This window comes from Theobroma cacao, chromosome 10, assembly GCF_053813885.1.
Source record: "Theobroma cacao isolate CCN51 chromosome 10, ASM5381388v1, whole genome shotgun sequence".
In the NCBI taxonomy this organism is placed as follows: domain Eukaryota; kingdom Viridiplantae; phylum Streptophyta; class Magnoliopsida; order Malvales; family Malvaceae; genus Theobroma; species Theobroma cacao.
The window spans coordinates 17,760,466-17,778,275 of record NC_142648.1 but is presented as its reverse complement, the minus strand read 5'-3'; the positions used below and the strand labels follow the sequence as shown (position 1 = coordinate 17,778,275).

General features: G+C 34.8%; 1 protein-coding gene across 1 annotated transcript; it reads right to left on the bottom strand.

Annotated features, from left to right (window-relative positions):
* Nucleotides 1-8,500: 8,500 nt before the first annotated feature.
* On the bottom strand, nucleotides 8,501-16,174 carry LOC148760393 (uncharacterized). Its single transcript, XM_088810480.1, has 4 exons — nucleotides 15,932-16,174; nucleotides 15,728-15,814; nucleotides 15,280-15,574; nucleotides 8,501-9,225 (listed from the first exon to the last, which is right to left on the bottom strand). Exons 1-4 carry the CDS (start codon nucleotides 16,172-16,174, stop codon nucleotides 8,501-8,503), a joined length of 1,350 nt encoding a protein of 449 aa, XP_088666606.1.
* Nucleotides 16,175-17,810: the final 1,636 nt, after the last annotated feature.

Genomic DNA, 17,810 nt, shown 5'->3' with positions numbered 1-17,810 from the left:
TTTTAAAACAAGAGTTGGAAAACAAGTCTAAAGCTTTGCAAATAATTCTTGATGATAACATAACTCTTAAATGTTTGAAAAATGAATCTTCAAAAAGAGATGTATACCACAATAAAAATTCAGCTAAAACATTACCTAGATGTTATAATTGTGGTAAACATGGTCATTTATCATATGACTGTTTTAAGAAAAGAATAGTGCAGAAAGTTAATAAAATTTAGGTTCTTAAGGGATCCTTTGTTGCAACTAACACTCAAGGACCCATCAAAGTATGGGTACCTATAAAGAAAAACTAAAATTTTGTTTTGTAGGTTGAGCTAGACTTAAAGGAGGCATGTTCTAAAGCTCAACTCAAGCCAAAATAGCCTTGGTACTTGGATAGTGGCTGTTCACGACACATGACAGGACATGAAATGCCGTTTGCTCAACTAGATAAGAGAAAGGGCGGAACCGTATCCTTTGGAGATGATTCAAAAGTAGAATCCATGGTATAGGTACGGTTGGTAAGAATTTCCAAACTCAAATCAGTCATGTGTTGTTGGTTAAAGGCTTAAAGCATAATTTACTAAGTATTAGCCAATTATGTGATAAAGGATTTAAAGTATCTTTTGATTCAAGTGTGAAGGGATAGATGTGAGTACAAGTAAAATCTTATTTATAGGAAAAAAATTGAATAATATGTATGTGATTTTTCTTGAAGATCTTGAAGTAAATAGTGAAGTATGTCTTGTTGCAAATGCTGAAAATGATAGCTGGTTATGGCATAGAAGATTAAGACATGTAAGTTTGCATACTATGTCAAAATTGATTAGAAAGAATTTAGTAGTTGGGTTGCTAGATTTACAATTTGAAAATGACAGAATATGTGATGCTTGCTAACTAGGAAAACAAGTTAGAACATCTTTTAAGACTAAGAAGATAGTGTCAACATGTAGACCTCTTGAATTGTTACACATTGATCTGTTTTGTCCAATAAGCACAACTAGCTTAGGAGGAAAATCTTATGGCTTTGTAATAGTTGATGACTATTCTAGATATAGTTGGGTGTTTTTTCTTGCTCATAAGAATAATGCTCTTCAAGCATTCTTAAGTCATTGTAAGAAAGTAGAAAATGAAAAAGGACTAGCCATAGTCAGCATAAGAAATGATCATGGAGGAGAATTTGAAAATGATGAGTTTGAAAAATTTTGCAATGAAAAGGGGTTGGATCACAATTTTTCTGCACCAAGAACACCCTAGCAAAATGGAGTTGTAGAGAGGAAAAACTGAACCTTAAAAGAAATGGCTAGGACCATGCTATGTGAGAACAACCTACCTAAATATCTTTGGGCTGAGGCAGTAAATACAACAGCTTATATTCTTAATAGAGTCTCAATAAGACCTTTGATTTCAAAGACTCCATATGAACTTTATAAAGGTAGGAAGCCAAATATTTCTCACCTTAGGAGTTTTGGTTATAAGTGCTTTGTATTGAACAATGGAAAACAACCTCTAGGGAAGTTTGATGCAAAGAGTGATGAAGCAATATTTTTAGGATATGCATTAAACTCAAAGGCCTATAGGGTTTTTAACAAAAGGACCTTAACCGTTGAAGAATCAATCCATGTAGTTTTTGATGAGACAAATGCTTTACAAAAAGAAGTTCATGATGATGATGATGATGTAGAAGTCCTAGAAAAACAAATAGAGGAAATGAGCTTAGAAAACAATAAAAATAATGAAGAAAGCTCACTTAGAAGAGAAAATGAAACTCCACTTCTAGCAAATCTGTAAAGAGCAGAAAATCAGCATGATGATCTACTAAGGAGTTGGAGATTTGTAAGAGATCACCCACAAGACCAAATAATAGGTGACATTTCACAAAGAGTTAAAACTAGGAAAGTAACTAGAGAAACTTGTGAGTTTTCAACTTTTACATCTCAAATTGAACCTAGAAACTTTGAAGAAGCTGAAAAAGAGGAAAGTTGCATAATTGCCAAGCAACAAGAACTTGATCAATTCACAAGGAGTCGTGTATGGTCATTGGTACTTAGACCTTCAAATCACCCTATTGTTGGTACAAAATGGGTATTTAGAAATAAGATAGATGAGCAAGGAAATATAGTTAGAAATAAAACTAGGCTGGTTGCACAAGGATACAACCAAAAGGAAGGAATAGATTATGATGAAACCTTTGCCCCCGTTGCTAGGATTGAAGCCATAAGGTTGTTGCTAGCTTTTGCATGTTTCATGAATTTTAAATTGTTCCAAATGGATGTAAAAAGTGCATTCTTAAATGGATTAATTCAAAAGGAAGTACATGTAGAACAACCACCTGGTTTTGAACACTTTGAAAAATCTAATCATGTTTTCAAACTTCATAAAGCCTTGTATGGATTGAAACAAGCTCCTAGAGCTTAGTATGAGAGGCTTTCAAAATTTTTAGTTGAAAAAGGGTATGATAGAGGTAGCATCGATACTACATTGTTTATTAAGAGATATCTAAATGATTTAATTGTTGTGCAAATATATGTGGATGACATTGTATTTGGTGCAACTAATGAGGCTTTATGCAAGAACTTTTTTAAGGAAATGCAGGGTGAATTTGAGATGAGCATGATGGGAGAGTTGAGGTACTTTCGTGGCCTTCAAATCAAACAAAGTGAGGAAGGAATCTTCATCAACCAAGAAAGATACACACATGATATGTTCAAGAAATTTGATATGCTGAAGTTGAAATCAATTTCTACACCAATGAGTCCATCCACCAAACTCAACTTAGATGAAAAAGGTAAGGATGTAGGTCAAAAGCTCTATAGAGTTATGTCAGCTCTCTTCTCTACTTAACAGCAAGTAGACCAGATATTCAATTTAGTGTGTGCTTGTGTGCTAGATTTCAGTCACAACCTAAAGAAACACATCTAACAACTGTTAAGAGAATTTTTAGATACCTCATAGACACTCAAGGACTAGAAATATGGTACTCTAGAGACTCAACTCTTAGCTTAGTTAGATATTCAGATGCTGACTTTGCCGGGAGCAGAACTGATAGGAAAAGCACTAGTGGAACGTGCCAATTTTTAGGAAACATGCTTGTGTCTTGGTCTAGCAAAAAGAAAAACTTAGTGGCATTATCTACAGTAGAGGCTGAATATGTATCATTAGGTAGTTACTGTGCACAAATCCTTTGGATCAAGCAACAATTAAAAGACTATGGAATAATTACGCATAATGTACCAATATATTATGATAACACAAGTGCAATCAATATATCAAAAAACCCTATGCAGCACTCTAGGACAAAGCACATTGAAATAAGACATCATTTTATTAGAGTCCATGTAGTGAAAAATGATATTAAGATAGAATTTGTGAACACTTTACATCAATTGGCAGACATTTTTACCAAACCTCTGAATGAAGATCAATTTTGTGAAATTAGAAGAAATTTAGGGATGATTAGTATGAAGGAATTATAGGAAAACCTTTGGCTCTCACATAGAAAACATAGTGCATTCAATCGACTAAGGAAATCTTAGTTGACTAAGGAAATCTTAGTCAACTAAGAGTGGTCTGACAACATTAAATAATAAAACTCAGTCAGTTTAGAGAAAAAATAGTAAAATGTTGTAAAAATTTGGTCTACCAGGTGCAAAAAGAATGAAGAAATACTACCAAAGGTAAATACCAAAAAATTTAGAGGGAAATTTAAAATTATGAAGAAATAAAAGTAGGGCAGTACTTAAGGGAAGGTGAGTAGTTTTTCTGAGTAATAACTGTTGACTACCTCTTTTTTCCTCTCCCTTGAAACCTGTTGCTCTAAAAACAAAAACCTAAATCTTCCTGTTTGCCTTGGAGTCCGACTCAAACCCTCAGAAATTTCTAGAACCAATATGGCTAAAACATCTCAAAGTAAAGAGATATCAGAGAAGAAGAAAGGGAAAAAGGCAATAGAAGAAGGAATAAGAACAGAAAGTCTGAAGAAGAAATAGAAAAGCAAGCCTACTTCAATCAAAGAAATATCTGAGAAACTAAGAGAAAAGAAGCAAAAAACTGACAAGTAGAAAGAAACAAAACCCTCACTCCACAAAGGTACTAGTTTTTCTTCTTCGAAATTTAGGAATAACTTGCATGAATATAGGTTCAAAAATATCGATAATGCACCAATCTCCTATGGAAAATTTATTGATTAGAAGAGTTTTAAGGAAAATATAGAAATCTAGACTAGTTTATCTGAGTACTTTGATGAACTGAAACTAAAAGGTTACAGCACCTTTAAGAATATATCTTATAGTCCAAGTCTGGTTAAAGAATTCTATTTTGGTATTCCTTTGAAAGGAAAGGAATTAATAGATTCTGATGATTATGATGAAGATGGTTTGAATGTTTATCTGAATGGAAAAGAATTTGTCTTGATTGTTGAAGATTTAGGAAACCTGTTGGAAATAGAATGCAAAGAAAGAGAGTATGAGCTCCCCAAAAATATGATCCACCCTCATTGTGGGAAATCATCACTAGAAGGAAAGAAAAATATTCTTCAAAAAGCAATTCAAGTCTGACAATCAGTCCTCAAATTAGGATTTTACACTATTTTACAACAGCCAACATTCAAGGTAGAAATGGAAGCCTTAGCTACATTAGCCTCTAGGACCTCTAGCTGATGGAGCATACTTTTAACGAGGTACCTCTGAATCTAGGAAGATTTATGATTGAAAAAATGAGAAGTGCCTGCAGACTTGATAAGGCTAATTCGCTGTATGGGATTGTAATTACATCTCTTGTGTAAAAAATCAAGCTATTTATTATGGGAGCTTGGTTAAAATGAGGTATATGCTCGATGGGGAAAGATTCATTAAGCCCAAGATTGGTCCAAGAAAAGAATACAACCTACCTGTTCAACCTGAAGAAACCCCTTTCAGATTCTCAAATGAAGTAATTTTTAATTTGTTCATGAGGATTAATGGAAAGCTGACTAACCAAGGAGAAAAAATACAAAAAATTGAAGAGAAAATCACTGAGTTGGAAAACAAGTTGAAGGAGAAGGAAAGCATTCCATCTGAACCTGTGGCTACAGACAACTTTGTAACATCTAGCACTACACCAACACGGCAAGAAGCTTAAGGTTCAGTTGAGCCAGTAGAAAAATCTACTCTACATGTTGAAAGTTCTGGCTTTCAAGCTAAAGGTTCCACCTATAAGTCTGCCAGTCCTGTTTTGCAAACTAAGGACTCTCCTCAAGGGGTTGATTAGCCAACCAAGACATCCTCTCTTGAACCTCAAAGCAAAAATGATTCAAAACAAGGGACAGAAGTGGTTGGTTCAGAGACAAAGAAACAGTAAACCTCTCCTCCAAATTCAGAGGAAGTTTCCATCATGGATATCTTCCACCAAATGGTTAAGGAGGGAAAACCTGAAAAAGACATTGCGAGGACAAAAACTCAAAAGGATGGTGAAGATGTAGGAAAAGGAAAGAAACTTGCATCAGCTACCAGAGTAAAGGCAAAAGCAGAAAAAGCCAAAGCCACTGCAGCACCACCAACAGAGGCAAAACCACTAACCAAAGGCAGGAAGACTATGGCAACCAAGATAGCTTTTCTCAAGAGAAGAAAGTCTTCTAGGTTGGTAGAGAAATCCAGACCAGTGTCAGCTTATTCTCCTCAAAATATAATCTCTGTCTTAGACAAGTCTTCATCAGAACCTTCCTTTAGACAATCATCATCTCTCCAAGAGCCCTCTCTTTTTCCCCTAAACCTTTTTTATGACACTGAATCTTCACCTTCTGACACATCATAAATAGAAGCCCCTTCCCTTGATGCTGACAAAAAAGGGGAGTAGAATGGGTGCAAGAACCAGAGAATGGGTGCAGGAATTAAAAAAAATGTTAAGGTGGAAGAACCAAGAACCTAGGAAAGAAAAGAAAGCAGAATCAGGAACAAGAACTTAGAAAAATAGGAGATAGGAAGCAAAATTGTCCAAGGGCAATTTCAAAATATTTTTAATTAACTGCTATTTGTGCCATGGTGGCACTTGAACACTTAAGGTTAACTCTGTTGTTTATATAGTTCTGTGTGAAAAGTGAATGCTAAAATGTCTATGTTATTTAACTGCTACAAATTGAAGTCTATTGATATTTTGTCATCTTAGTATTTTTACTGTCATGAACAAAATCTACTGATGCTATGCTGATATTGATGCTGATAAATGATTTTTGTTATGGCATTATAAATGATTTTTGTTTGTAAATGATATAGATGGGGTGCATAGTATATCAATTGAAACATGAATGATGTAGACAAAATCTGAAATCAATAAACTGTTGACAGCTGCTGGAACATTTATGAAAATTTGTCAACACTTACTACTAAAAGTTTAATGATGATCTGCTAATACTTACTTGCTGTAAATCACTCCATATTGCTGCATATGTGTACAATGTCATTTTCTATATGAAAAAAATAAAATTTGATGGAATAAAGCAAGCAAAATATGCATACACTTAGGGGGAGCAATCCTCATTTTTTGTAAAAAATTAAAAAGACTAAAAGGGGACTATGTTATCAATAAAGGAATGTTTTGTCATCATCAAAAAGGGGGAGATTGTTGGCTCCCTTAGTTTTTGATGATAATAAAACATTCCCATTTATGTGTGTCTAATATCTTTACTTGAGTGTGCAAGAAAATTAATGTATGAAATTAATAAATCAATCTTTCAAAGAGTATATGAAAAAAAAAAGAGGAATAAAAATAACAAGATGTAACTATCTAACAAAGGAAGCTTATTGGTGAAATAAGGAAGAATATTGGTTGACTAAGTTTCAAAATTGAATGAATGATGGGCTGAAGAGTTTGAGAAACAGAACCAACTTAGTCGATCAAGTCAGTCGACTAAGTACTCTCTACCAAGATCTGCAAACTAGAAATAAAACCAACTTAATCGACCAAGTTAGTTAACTAAGAGCTCTTTGTTTGCAATTTGAACCAAAGCACTACAAGATAGATTAACGGCTAGAACTCATCCTCAATTGTTTCCAACAGCCATAAATTACCAAACTACCATTAGAGTTGCATCTCCAAGTATAAAAGGGTCTTCCAACAATTAGAAACAAGCTTTTAGAAGCCTTGAAAGAGATTTGAGTTATAAAAAGTTGAAAAACTAGAAAAGCTTCACTGCACTTGTCTGCACTTAAACGCCTACTTCTTGCATTTGTATTTAGCACTCAATCTTGTACCACTCAAATCAACCAGTGATCATAGGTACCTTCTTTTACTACTTCTTTTGTATTCTTAGAGTAAGGGAGTCACTCTAAGGGGTTGTTCAAGCTTGGGTTAGCTTGATTATTAAAGGTTTTGGTTAAGCCTTGGAAAACCACTTTGGGTTTTAGTTGAGCCCATGAAAAACTAGTGTAAAAGGTTTTGGCTGAGCCTTGTAAAAGCCATTGTAAAGCTTGGTGAAAGCTTGTGAATTTCATCGGTTCTTATTGGATTTATGGGAAAATCCTTGGTTGGATAATCAAGGTAGTGGATGTAGGTCTTGGACCGAACCATTCTAAATTGTTCTGCATCTTATACTCTGTTTTTATTTTCTTAAGTTCTGGAAATTAGTTTCCAATATTGTTAAGAGCCAAATTGTGCTATTCACCCCCCTCTAGCACATATTATCAGGACCAACAGAAGCATCACTATAAACAACAAATCCCTTACCATTAATAGGTATGGTAAGTATAGAAGTGGATACTACTATTTTCTTTAACTCCTCGAAGCTCTTTTCACAGTCATTTGTCCACTCAAAGCGAACCTCTTTTCGTACCAATCTGGTCAAAGGCAAGGCAATACGAGAAAAATCCTCTACAAATCGCCTATAGCATCTTGCTAAGCCCAAAAAATTGTGAATCTCAAAAACATTATTTGGTCTCTTCCAATTCACCACTGCTTCAACTCTCTTTGAATCCACCGAAATCCCATCCTTTGACACCACATGCCGAAGGAAAACAACACTAGAAAGCCAGAATTCACATTTCTTCAATTTAGCAAACAACTATTTTTACCTCAAAGTCTCCAAAACAACCCTTAGATGCTCTTCATGATCTGTTGAGCTAGGGGAATACACCAGAATATCATCAATAAAAACAATCACAAACTTATCCAAATAAGGTTTAAAAACCCTATTCATCAAGACCATAAAAGTAGCTGGAGCATTTGTCAACCCACAAGGCAGAACAAGGAACTCATAATGCCCATATCGGGTACAAAAAGCAGTTTTGGGAACATCTTCAATTATCACCTTCAACTAATGATAACGAGACTGAAGATCAATTTCGGAGAACACTTGAATGCCTTTTAATTGATCAAACAAATCATCTATTTGAGGTAAAGGATACCTATTTTTCACAGTTACCTTATTTAACTCTTGGTAGTCAATGCACAACCTCATACTCCCATCCTTTTTCTTCACAAATAACACTGGTGCTCCCCAAAGAAATACACTAGGTCTAATAAAGCCCTTTTCAAGGAGTTCCTGCAACTACTCTTTCAACTCCTTCAATTCTGCAAGAGCCATTCTATAAAGAGCTTTAGAAATAGGGGTAGTTCTTGGAACCAAATCAATAGAGAAATCAATTTCCCTATCAGGACGTATACCAGGTGGATCTTTAGGAAAAACATTAGGAAATTCACTCACAATAGGAATCTCTTCAATCCTCAACTCCTTCATTTTAGTGTCTGTAATAGTTGTAAAAAATCCTTTGCAATCACTAGCAAGCAATCGCCTAGCTTTCAAAGCAAAGATGACTCGCAAAGGAGTGTAAATACCACCACCATGAAAACAAAAAGGTGTTTCCCCAAGAATCTCAAAGTCCACCCTTTTCCCTCGATAGTCAACTTTAGTAAAATTTGCAGTTAACCAATCCATTCCCAGAATTACATCAAAATCTTGCATATCTAAAACATGAAGATCCGCAAGCAATTTTCTATCATCAATCCTTAACACACACATCTTACAAATCTGATTTGAGATAATTTCACCTCTAACTGGAGTGTCTACGCATAGTTCATAATCCAAAAGCATACAAGGCAAAGCAAACTTTCGAACAAATGCAGCAGATACAAAAGAATGAGATGCACTGGTATCAAACAACACATGAACAAAAGCTGAGGCAACTAGTAGTGTACTTGAGACAATGGTGTTGGATGCCTCTGCATCTGACTGAGTGATAGCATAAGCCCGCCCCTGGGTGCGAGGTCTTCCCACTTTTTGATGTCTAGAAGAAGGTGTCTATGTAGTTTAAACAACATGAGTGGGTTGAGTCCTTTGCGCTACAGTTTCAAAGGTTTAAGAGTTTTGTGGCCTTTGCACTGATTGAGATTCTTGAAGGACTAAAGGACAATCAACAATAAGATGGCCCTATTGGCCACACCTAAAACAAGCACCAGTAACATGCCTACATTCAGCAGCTTGATGTCCTACACCACACACTAAACACTTGGGCCCCTATTGGGATGTCTTGCCATGGTACGATTGAGTTCCCTGAGAAGGAAGTCTATCAAGCCCGACTCTATAATATGTTTATTATACCATTCTTACATAAGAATGCATGTTTGCTTACTTGGGTACCTCGAAAATCGTTAAAGAACGGTATTATACCAAATGGTACAATTAAGTTGAATTAAGCCTCGAACTAGTCTGAATAGAGATTTTAAGATGAAATTGAGAATTTTAAAACCCCAGAAGGACTTAAAATGGTGATTCGGAGTTCGAGGATCGATTTGGAGTCAAATTAGAATTTTCATGACCTAGGGGCAAAATGGTCATTTTACCACCCGAGGTTAAGATATGAGTGTTGGCTGAAATTTTTGACTAAGATTGATCATTGGGAGTATAATTTGAGTTTGAAAAGTGAAGAATTTTAATTTTTGTATTTTTTCAAGCATAGGGCTAAAATAGTCATTTTGTCACCCTAGGGGCAAAATTATAATTTTACACCACCCAACACTTGTCCAGCACATAGATTTTACCCAATATTATCATGGATAATTGAGGAAATTTAAGTGATCGAGAGAGATTGCTTAATGGCTAAGTATGACACATGGACCAATGGAATGGTGACATGTGTCAAAATCTCATCCATTCATTATTTTCCTTATAAATTAGCATAAAATCAGCCCATTTCTCATTCATATGGCCGGCCAAAGAAGAACAAACGAAGAAAAGAAAGAACAAGAACCCTAGGTGGAGAATTTCAAGAGAAAAAGTGTGGAAAATCAAGGAAAACAAGTGAAAAAGGTAGGATTTCTCAATTCAAACTTGAAATCTATTTTCCTTAAGCATTTGTCCTTATTTTTCATGGTTAAATTTCATGTTTTCATGGTGAATTCATGGCTAGCCGAATGGGTATGGAGAGAGAATGATGTTGGATTGATTTGATTTTAAGTTATGTTAGTGTTTTTAATTAGTTTACCATGTCTAGAAGCAAAACAACAAGAAAAGAATTCATTTTCCCCATCACCCATCAATGGCCGAACCTACCTTGTATTAAGTGAGGATGAATTTAATTTTTTATTTTAAGAGAATTGTTTAGAAAATGATGAATTATGGTGTGGAAAAGTAGTAGGAAAAATCACGGTGTTAATGCACCATTATTGACTGAAAATTCTAAGAAGAAAAGTGAAGATGGTTTTGCCAACTTTTAGGTTATTTGACTTGTGTTTGGTGAATTAAGGTATTGGAAAAGAAATGGAGCAATTTGGAGCTAAATTGGACACGTTGGCCAATTAATTGGGTGATAAGACGAATTAGGCCAATACCGGGTTTAGATGGTTACCCATGCATTTTGCATTCCATATCATGCATTAGTAGTCTAAATTAGTTTAATTTCGATTTAGTACCAATGTAGTAAGTTTCTCAATTTTGTACTATGTCAAGGTGGTGAGTTCTTCGATAAAGGCAAGGAAATTACATCTGAGGACCAGTAGTTAGAGTACTTTGAAAATCCGCACTCTAGACATTGTGAGTAACCTTACTATCGTCTTAATTATCTCAAGTGGTTTTTATCCGACTTTGTGATTTTATGGAAAATGAGTTAAATGGTAAATCTTTGTGTTTAGTAATTAAAATGTGATTTAATGAAATGATTTTATAACATTGTCTTGAAATGAAATGATGGTTTGAAAATAGAGTAATTGGAGACTGTTTTCATGTGTTGTAAATTCATGGTTTGAATCAAATGGCTTATGACAATATTTGCATGAATGGCTGAATTGGTATTTGTGTTGAAATATATGAACTGTGTATTTAGCCTTGAAAGGCTATGAATTACAATAATTGCCATATCATGTTTTTGAATTTTATTGATTGGTGGGATAATTATTAGCTTACTACAGTGGGCGAGTTCCGTGGACCAGCCTATTAGAGGGACACGGTAACCCCGTTATATTCTTACCTCAGTATGAGAGGCACGAGTGGATAACTCCTGAGGTTAACACTTTAGAGTTCACTTCACGCTAAACCACCACGTGAGGGTGAACTCAGCCAACGCTAAAGAACGACTATGTTTTCAAAATAAAAACATGATTTATGCATACATGACTTTTTAATAGCCTTGGCAGACTCGGTTGGGATAGCCCTCGATCAAGGTATCCCTGATAACTGGGTATGAGAATGATTTTGGCACAAGCCAAAGTTTTAAGATACTCATAAGCCATGTTGATTACTCGATTTATATGAATTGATTTTATTTGGTTGAAATGAGTTGAATGGTGATGAATTACAGTATGTTAAACTATTTTATCTGTCTCCATTTACTCAACTTTAGATATTTTAAATGGTATTTGTTTACTCACTGAGATTTTATAATCTCACCACCCTCCTTTCCACCCATTTCAGGCTCAGAATAATCGGTAGATAGCTCACTTTGTTGAGGGCTACAGTTGGACTTGCATCCTCAAAAACTGTAGGTTTACTGCTTTTAATACTTTTGGTCGTTCATGAGCCCACTTGTTACTGTAAATTAAATGAAATATTCTGGCTTACTGTATGACGATATATATGAATTTATTTTGCTTTTAAGCTGTAAAAGTTATTTCTGCAGTGCTCTAAAATATATTATTTTATGAGAAAATTGAATATTTTGTTCAATATTTTTATTTTATTCTAATAATCATAATTTCATTTTAAACGAATGTTTTAGACATCCAAATTGTTTTTATTATGAAATATGTGTTTTGCACCCGTATACTACATTATTAGCTTGTTTCGAAATTTTTGAAGAAAAATGACTAAAATGCCCCTGTGAGAAAAAAATTATTTTTCTATTGTTTTGATTTGGAAATAGTTTAAAATCTTTTAGAACGTGATATTTGGCAACGGCTACTCATAGGGGAAATGAGAAGCTGATATTAAAGCCTTGCGGGATTTCGATTGACATCTCGGGTAATGAGTGTCAATCAAGACATCGCGACTGTTGTCACGGGCTCGAGGGGAGTTCTGGGTCGTGACAAAGTGTGAGACCCTGTCAAGCTCGATTAAAAGACGGTATTGTATCGAGTGGTACAATTAAGTTAAATCGAGCCTTGAACTAGTTCAAATAGAAATTCTAAGAGGAATTTGAAAATTTTAAAACCAACAGAATGGTTTAGAATAGTGATTTGGAGTTCAAGGTCCAGTTTGGAGTCCATCAGAAAATTGACCGATTAGGGACAAAACGGTCATTTTACCATTTGATGATAAAATGGAGATTTTTAGCCAAGATTTGATCACATTTGACCAAGAATAATTATATGAAATATAATTATGATTATTGGAGTATAAAATGATGTTTAGTAGTGAAAAATTTTGATTCTCGGTATTTATAGAGCACAAGGGCAAAATGGTAATTTTGCCACTAGTGGACTAAACGAAAATTTTTTTTAAACAATTTTTGCCCCATTTAGTTAATATTGATCAATATTAGTGTTATTTTAGGTTGAAAAGTAGAAATAATGAGATTCCGGTACATTTCAGAGTATAAGGGCAAAATCGTAATTTTTTTGTCTCGGGGGCAAATCAGTAAAATTTTCGGCCCAGCACTTGTCAAGACCAAGGGATTTTAATTGTGGTAGGATTGGATAAATACCAGAATATTTGTGGTGGAAAATTAAGAAGAAAAAGTCAAAAAGTTAAAAATTTGGCCAATAAGCATGTGACACATGGCATGCTTGATTATTTTATTATTTTCTATAGAAATCAGCCCATTAAATCCCCAATTCCCTCACCATATTCGGCCTAGACATCCAGCAACCAGAAAAAAGGAAGAACAAAAGGAAAAACAAGAAAACCTAGGTGGAAATTCAAAGAAAAAGTGAAGAAATCAAGGAAACAAGCTAGGTAAGTTAAAATTTCTTTAATTCTCCTTGATACCTAGCTTACCCATGCTTTTGTTCTTGATTTCCATGGTTGAATATTGAGTTATCATGATGAATTCAATTCTGAAAAATGGGTATGGAAGAGGAATTGTTGTTGGAATAATTTGATTTTAGACTATGTTAGTGTTTAGGGATAGTTAAGCATGGTTATGAACAAAAACACAAAAGAAATATTCAATTTCTCTAGGGTTCCTTGTTGGCTGAACCATGAGGGCTGAATATCAATGGGGTATTGTTTTTATTTCAAGGAAAATGGCATGGAAAATGATGAAGTAAGGTGAAACGGTTATGTAGAAAAAGATTCGATGCTAGTACACCAAATGACCAAATTTTTTTCTATAAGGAATTGTGAGGGTTCTAATGCTGAATTTGGCTTTATTTAAATGTATGTGGTAAATTAAGGTATTAGAGGAGAAATGAATTAATTTGGAGGTGATTTGGACACAATCGCCGATTAATCGGGTGATCGGTCAAATTTAATCGATACCGTGATTAAGCGGTAATCAGACATATTTTTGCATTACATATCAAGCATTAGTAGTTTAAATTAATTTATATCAATTTAGGGACAATATAGTAAATTCCTCGACTTTGTTATTTGTCAAGGTGGTGAGACGTCCGGAAAAGGCAAAGGAATTACGCCTGAGGACTATTAGTCAGAGTTCACCCAGAATCCGAATTTTCAACACCTGTGAGTGGACTGCCTATCAAAATTGTTTTGGGAATATGACTATTTTGAACAAAGTGTTTGAATGATTTTATGAAATTTTTCATGAAAATGAATGCCTTGGGAACAAGCTTTTAAGAAAAGGTTTATGTTATGAAATGTGGTTATTATGGATTTCTATGTGGCTGCATTATGTTGATATACATATATGCTTGAATATAATGTTGTGTAATTATGTTGACTCGGCTATGTGCGAGTAGGGAGTGTGCATAAGCCGAGGATGACCCGGTTATGTGCGAGTAGGGAGTGCGCATAATCCGGTGATGACCCAGCCATGTGCGAGTAGGGAGTGCGCATGAGCTGGTGATGATGATGATGATGAGCTGGTGATGATGATGATGGGTTGATGAGATGATGATGATGGGTATATACGTATATATATATATACATATGTAAATGTGTGTGATATAGCAAATTGATGGACAATGATTTATGGTTGTAATGTACGTAAAATTTGACACATTATACTTTGAGAATTTTCATGAATGTTAGGTTGATTTTATTAGTTTAGCAGGATGGCTATTGTTGAGTGAGGAAAAATGTTTCTCTTGTTGCTTTGTTTTCACTGCATCGAAATTCATGCTCGCTGTAGCGAAAAACTCTGGGGTTTAGAGGGGTTTTAAATAGGAATGAACTAAATTGCATTGTTTGAAACAAGTGCATCATGATTTTAAATTTTTCCTAATTGTTGCTTGTTCCCTTCCTTGTTCACTCACTGGGTTTATACTCACCATTTTCAAATTCATGTTTTCAGATCACGAGGTAGCCGATAATTAGGACGAGGTGTCCTTGTAGATCTGTGTACATCTTCTGGTAGGTGTCTCGGCATTCGGTAGCTGTATATCCATCCGAGTCACTCCGCTGGAGGTCGAGTATTATTTTGTTATGTATAGATGAACTTAAATGTAAATTTTAAAAGAGTAATGCCAGTACGAGTTGGCAATGTGTATCACTATTTTGACTCAAAGTCATGAAATACGACTTAGTGATAATAAATAGAATCATAAGTAAAATAAATAATAGGCTTGCTTGGATTTAGTGGATTATGTCCATTGGACCCATGCGCCGGTCATGACCCGGAATTTGGGTCGTGACACAAAGTCTATCTTTAAAAGTAGTAGAAGGTCAAGACTTTTTAGTAGCTTGAAATTTAGAAGTACTACTAAAAGCTCGCTTACCTAGAAAGCCTGAATCTTTGTCGCTCTTTTTCTGAAAATCTTTCATTGCCTCTTGAGTCTCTTTCCATGCAGCATCTAAGGATTTCACCCTACCAACCACTTCGTTATAGCTGATCAAATGCAATAAAGCTAAGCCTTTGCGGATGTGAGCATTTAACCCATTTTCGAACCTCTTGGCCCTACTTTCATCGTCAGAAACCAAACCAGTGGCAAACTTGGACAACTGATCAAACTCAGCCTCATAATCATCCACTATCATACTACTCTGAACCAGATTAAGGAATTCCTTCTCCAACTGTAATAGCTTGCTTCGAGGAAAATATTTGGCAAAAAAAGCAGTGCAAAAATTCTCCCAGTTGAAGAAATTAGGATTATTCTCTTGAGGGCATGCTACTCCATTCCACCAATTATGCGCACTTCCCTACAACATATAGACTGTAAATCTAACCTTGTCTTCATCACTGAAATGCATGGCATCAAAAGCTTTCTCCATCTCCTCAATCCATAATTCTACATCATCCGGGTTTGTGGAACCCTTGAAAAGAGGAAGAGCTATCTTCTTAAGCTCACCCAAGGCTTTCCGGTCAGAAGAATTGTCAACCTATTGGACTGGTTGTAGACGTTGTCGTTGCTCCTTAACCAAACTAGCTACCTCCTGTATCAAGTTCAGCACTCTATCATCATGTCCAGCCGTAACACTTTGTGTCCCCTTGATCGAGTTTGCAAGAGGTTGGTTAATTTCAACAGCCATCTGAGCATATGATGTTTCAACATCATCTTGATTTCGGTTTAGAGGGTTTTGAATTCTCTTAGAACGAAACCTCCTAGCACCAACCACTCTAGCACTAGCCACAAGTTCAACGAGATTAGGCTTGCGGTCTTGATGAGGAGGCATACAGATTTTTCATAACAAGGAAAATTAACATTAGCAAAAAAATTTTTTTAACACTAGCATAAAGCAACCATAAAAGTATAACAAACATGAATAGGGGGAAAACGTCCCAATCCTATTTTTTTTTCTACCCATCTCTCGAATGTCGCATAAGTGTCATAACTATATAATTACCCCAAACCAGGCTTTGAGACCACTAAATCTATCACGCCCCAAACTTGAGACATGACAGACATCGCATACTTGTAAGACATAATCCCACAGACATGCAAGGCTCCAAAACATAATCTTATACCAATTACTAAAAAATACTTATCTACCTAAAGAATATAGTGATTCATAAAACTAAATTTGTCGATAGAAATTCCAAAGATCATAATTCAACAATATTCAGAATTAAATCTCCAAAACCATAAAGCTACTATGTCAAGATAAAAGTCTAAACACTAATTAAGATAGTTCGATATTCATAATATTTAAATAAATCTTAGACAATTTAAATGCTACTAAATTAAATGTCACTCCCCGAAATTCCAGTGTGGTTGACCAAATTACAACTTGAAAAAATTTTGAAGGAAGGAGTGAGTCCAACTACTTAGCAAGTAACTAACATCCCTTCAGCCGATTAAGCATGCTTAAAACATTTAGGCCAAATATCATTTATAAGTGCCAAGACAAAATATTGGGTAATCTTATTTAGAATCATATACTTCAAAATTTTTACATTCAAATAATAGAACAAATATATTCACAATATTTAAATTTCGATGGTCTCTTGTAACATACTGCGACCACACTTAACCCTTGTGGCATAGGTCAAAAATAGAACCACAATTAACCCTGGTGGCACAGGTTAAAAGCATATCAAAAGCAACCATTGGCTGCACTGAACAGATATTACAAATACCACTATTCTGTAACCGGTGGTGCGGTTGGGAGATCGATCTCTAATCATAGAATACATGTCGACATGGTCAACATTTAAGCCTCATTGGCAGGGTTAGAGCATAGCCATACTAGGAGACAAAATAGAAATATATATATTTTTAGATTACCCAAAGTTCATAAAACAGTATACCAAATTTCTCAAGCATATCTCATACACCTCAAAAGCATATTTGTTTCAGACTAAATATTTATGTTTATATTCGCGAAAACATATATGCATACATTATACAAAGTCATGAACAAATTTCAAAATCAGAAATCACGTTTTGCATAGACCACATTCTAAGTCTAACATATAAACTCATATACATATACATTTTACATTCTCAACCCGATTTTAATAAATCATAGGACAAAATATTATATCTCATGTACAAATTCATATTGAGACTAATTTTTAGGGCGTGAAAACACCGAAGGGATATCAGTCACTTACCTGATATTGTTAATTTCATTTTCAAGCAGCAAAGTAGAGAATCATCCTAATAGCCTAATATTTCAAAAAACACATACAAAAATCAGAACTGAATTTGCAACCAGATCCTATAAGGTGACTTTCTGTTGACCATCCTAAACACTTAGGGTGTGTAGCGATCTCTAGTACAATTTAGGAATATTTTCGATTAATACGGTAATATTTTATTATTATATATATTTTTGAATTAATAAAATTTTCAATAAAGTTGAGAAT

What these genes read in the sequence shown, in the direction of transcription:
- LOC148760393 (XM_088810480.1), bottom strand. Translation starts at nt 16,174, where the DNA reads ATGCCTCCTCATCAAGACCGCAAGCCTAATCTCGTTGAACTTGTGGCT. An exon ending in TGCTGAACTTGATACAGGAG is followed by an intron (nt 15,815 to 15,931) that starts GTAGCTAGTTTG and finishes CCTCTTTTCAAG; the next exon opens with GGTTCCACAAACCCGGATGA. An exon ending in ATTTCAGTGATGAAGACAAG is followed by an intron (nt 15,575 to 15,727) that starts GTTAGATTTACA and finishes AAGCTATTACAG; the next exon opens with TTGGAGAAGGAATTCCTTAA.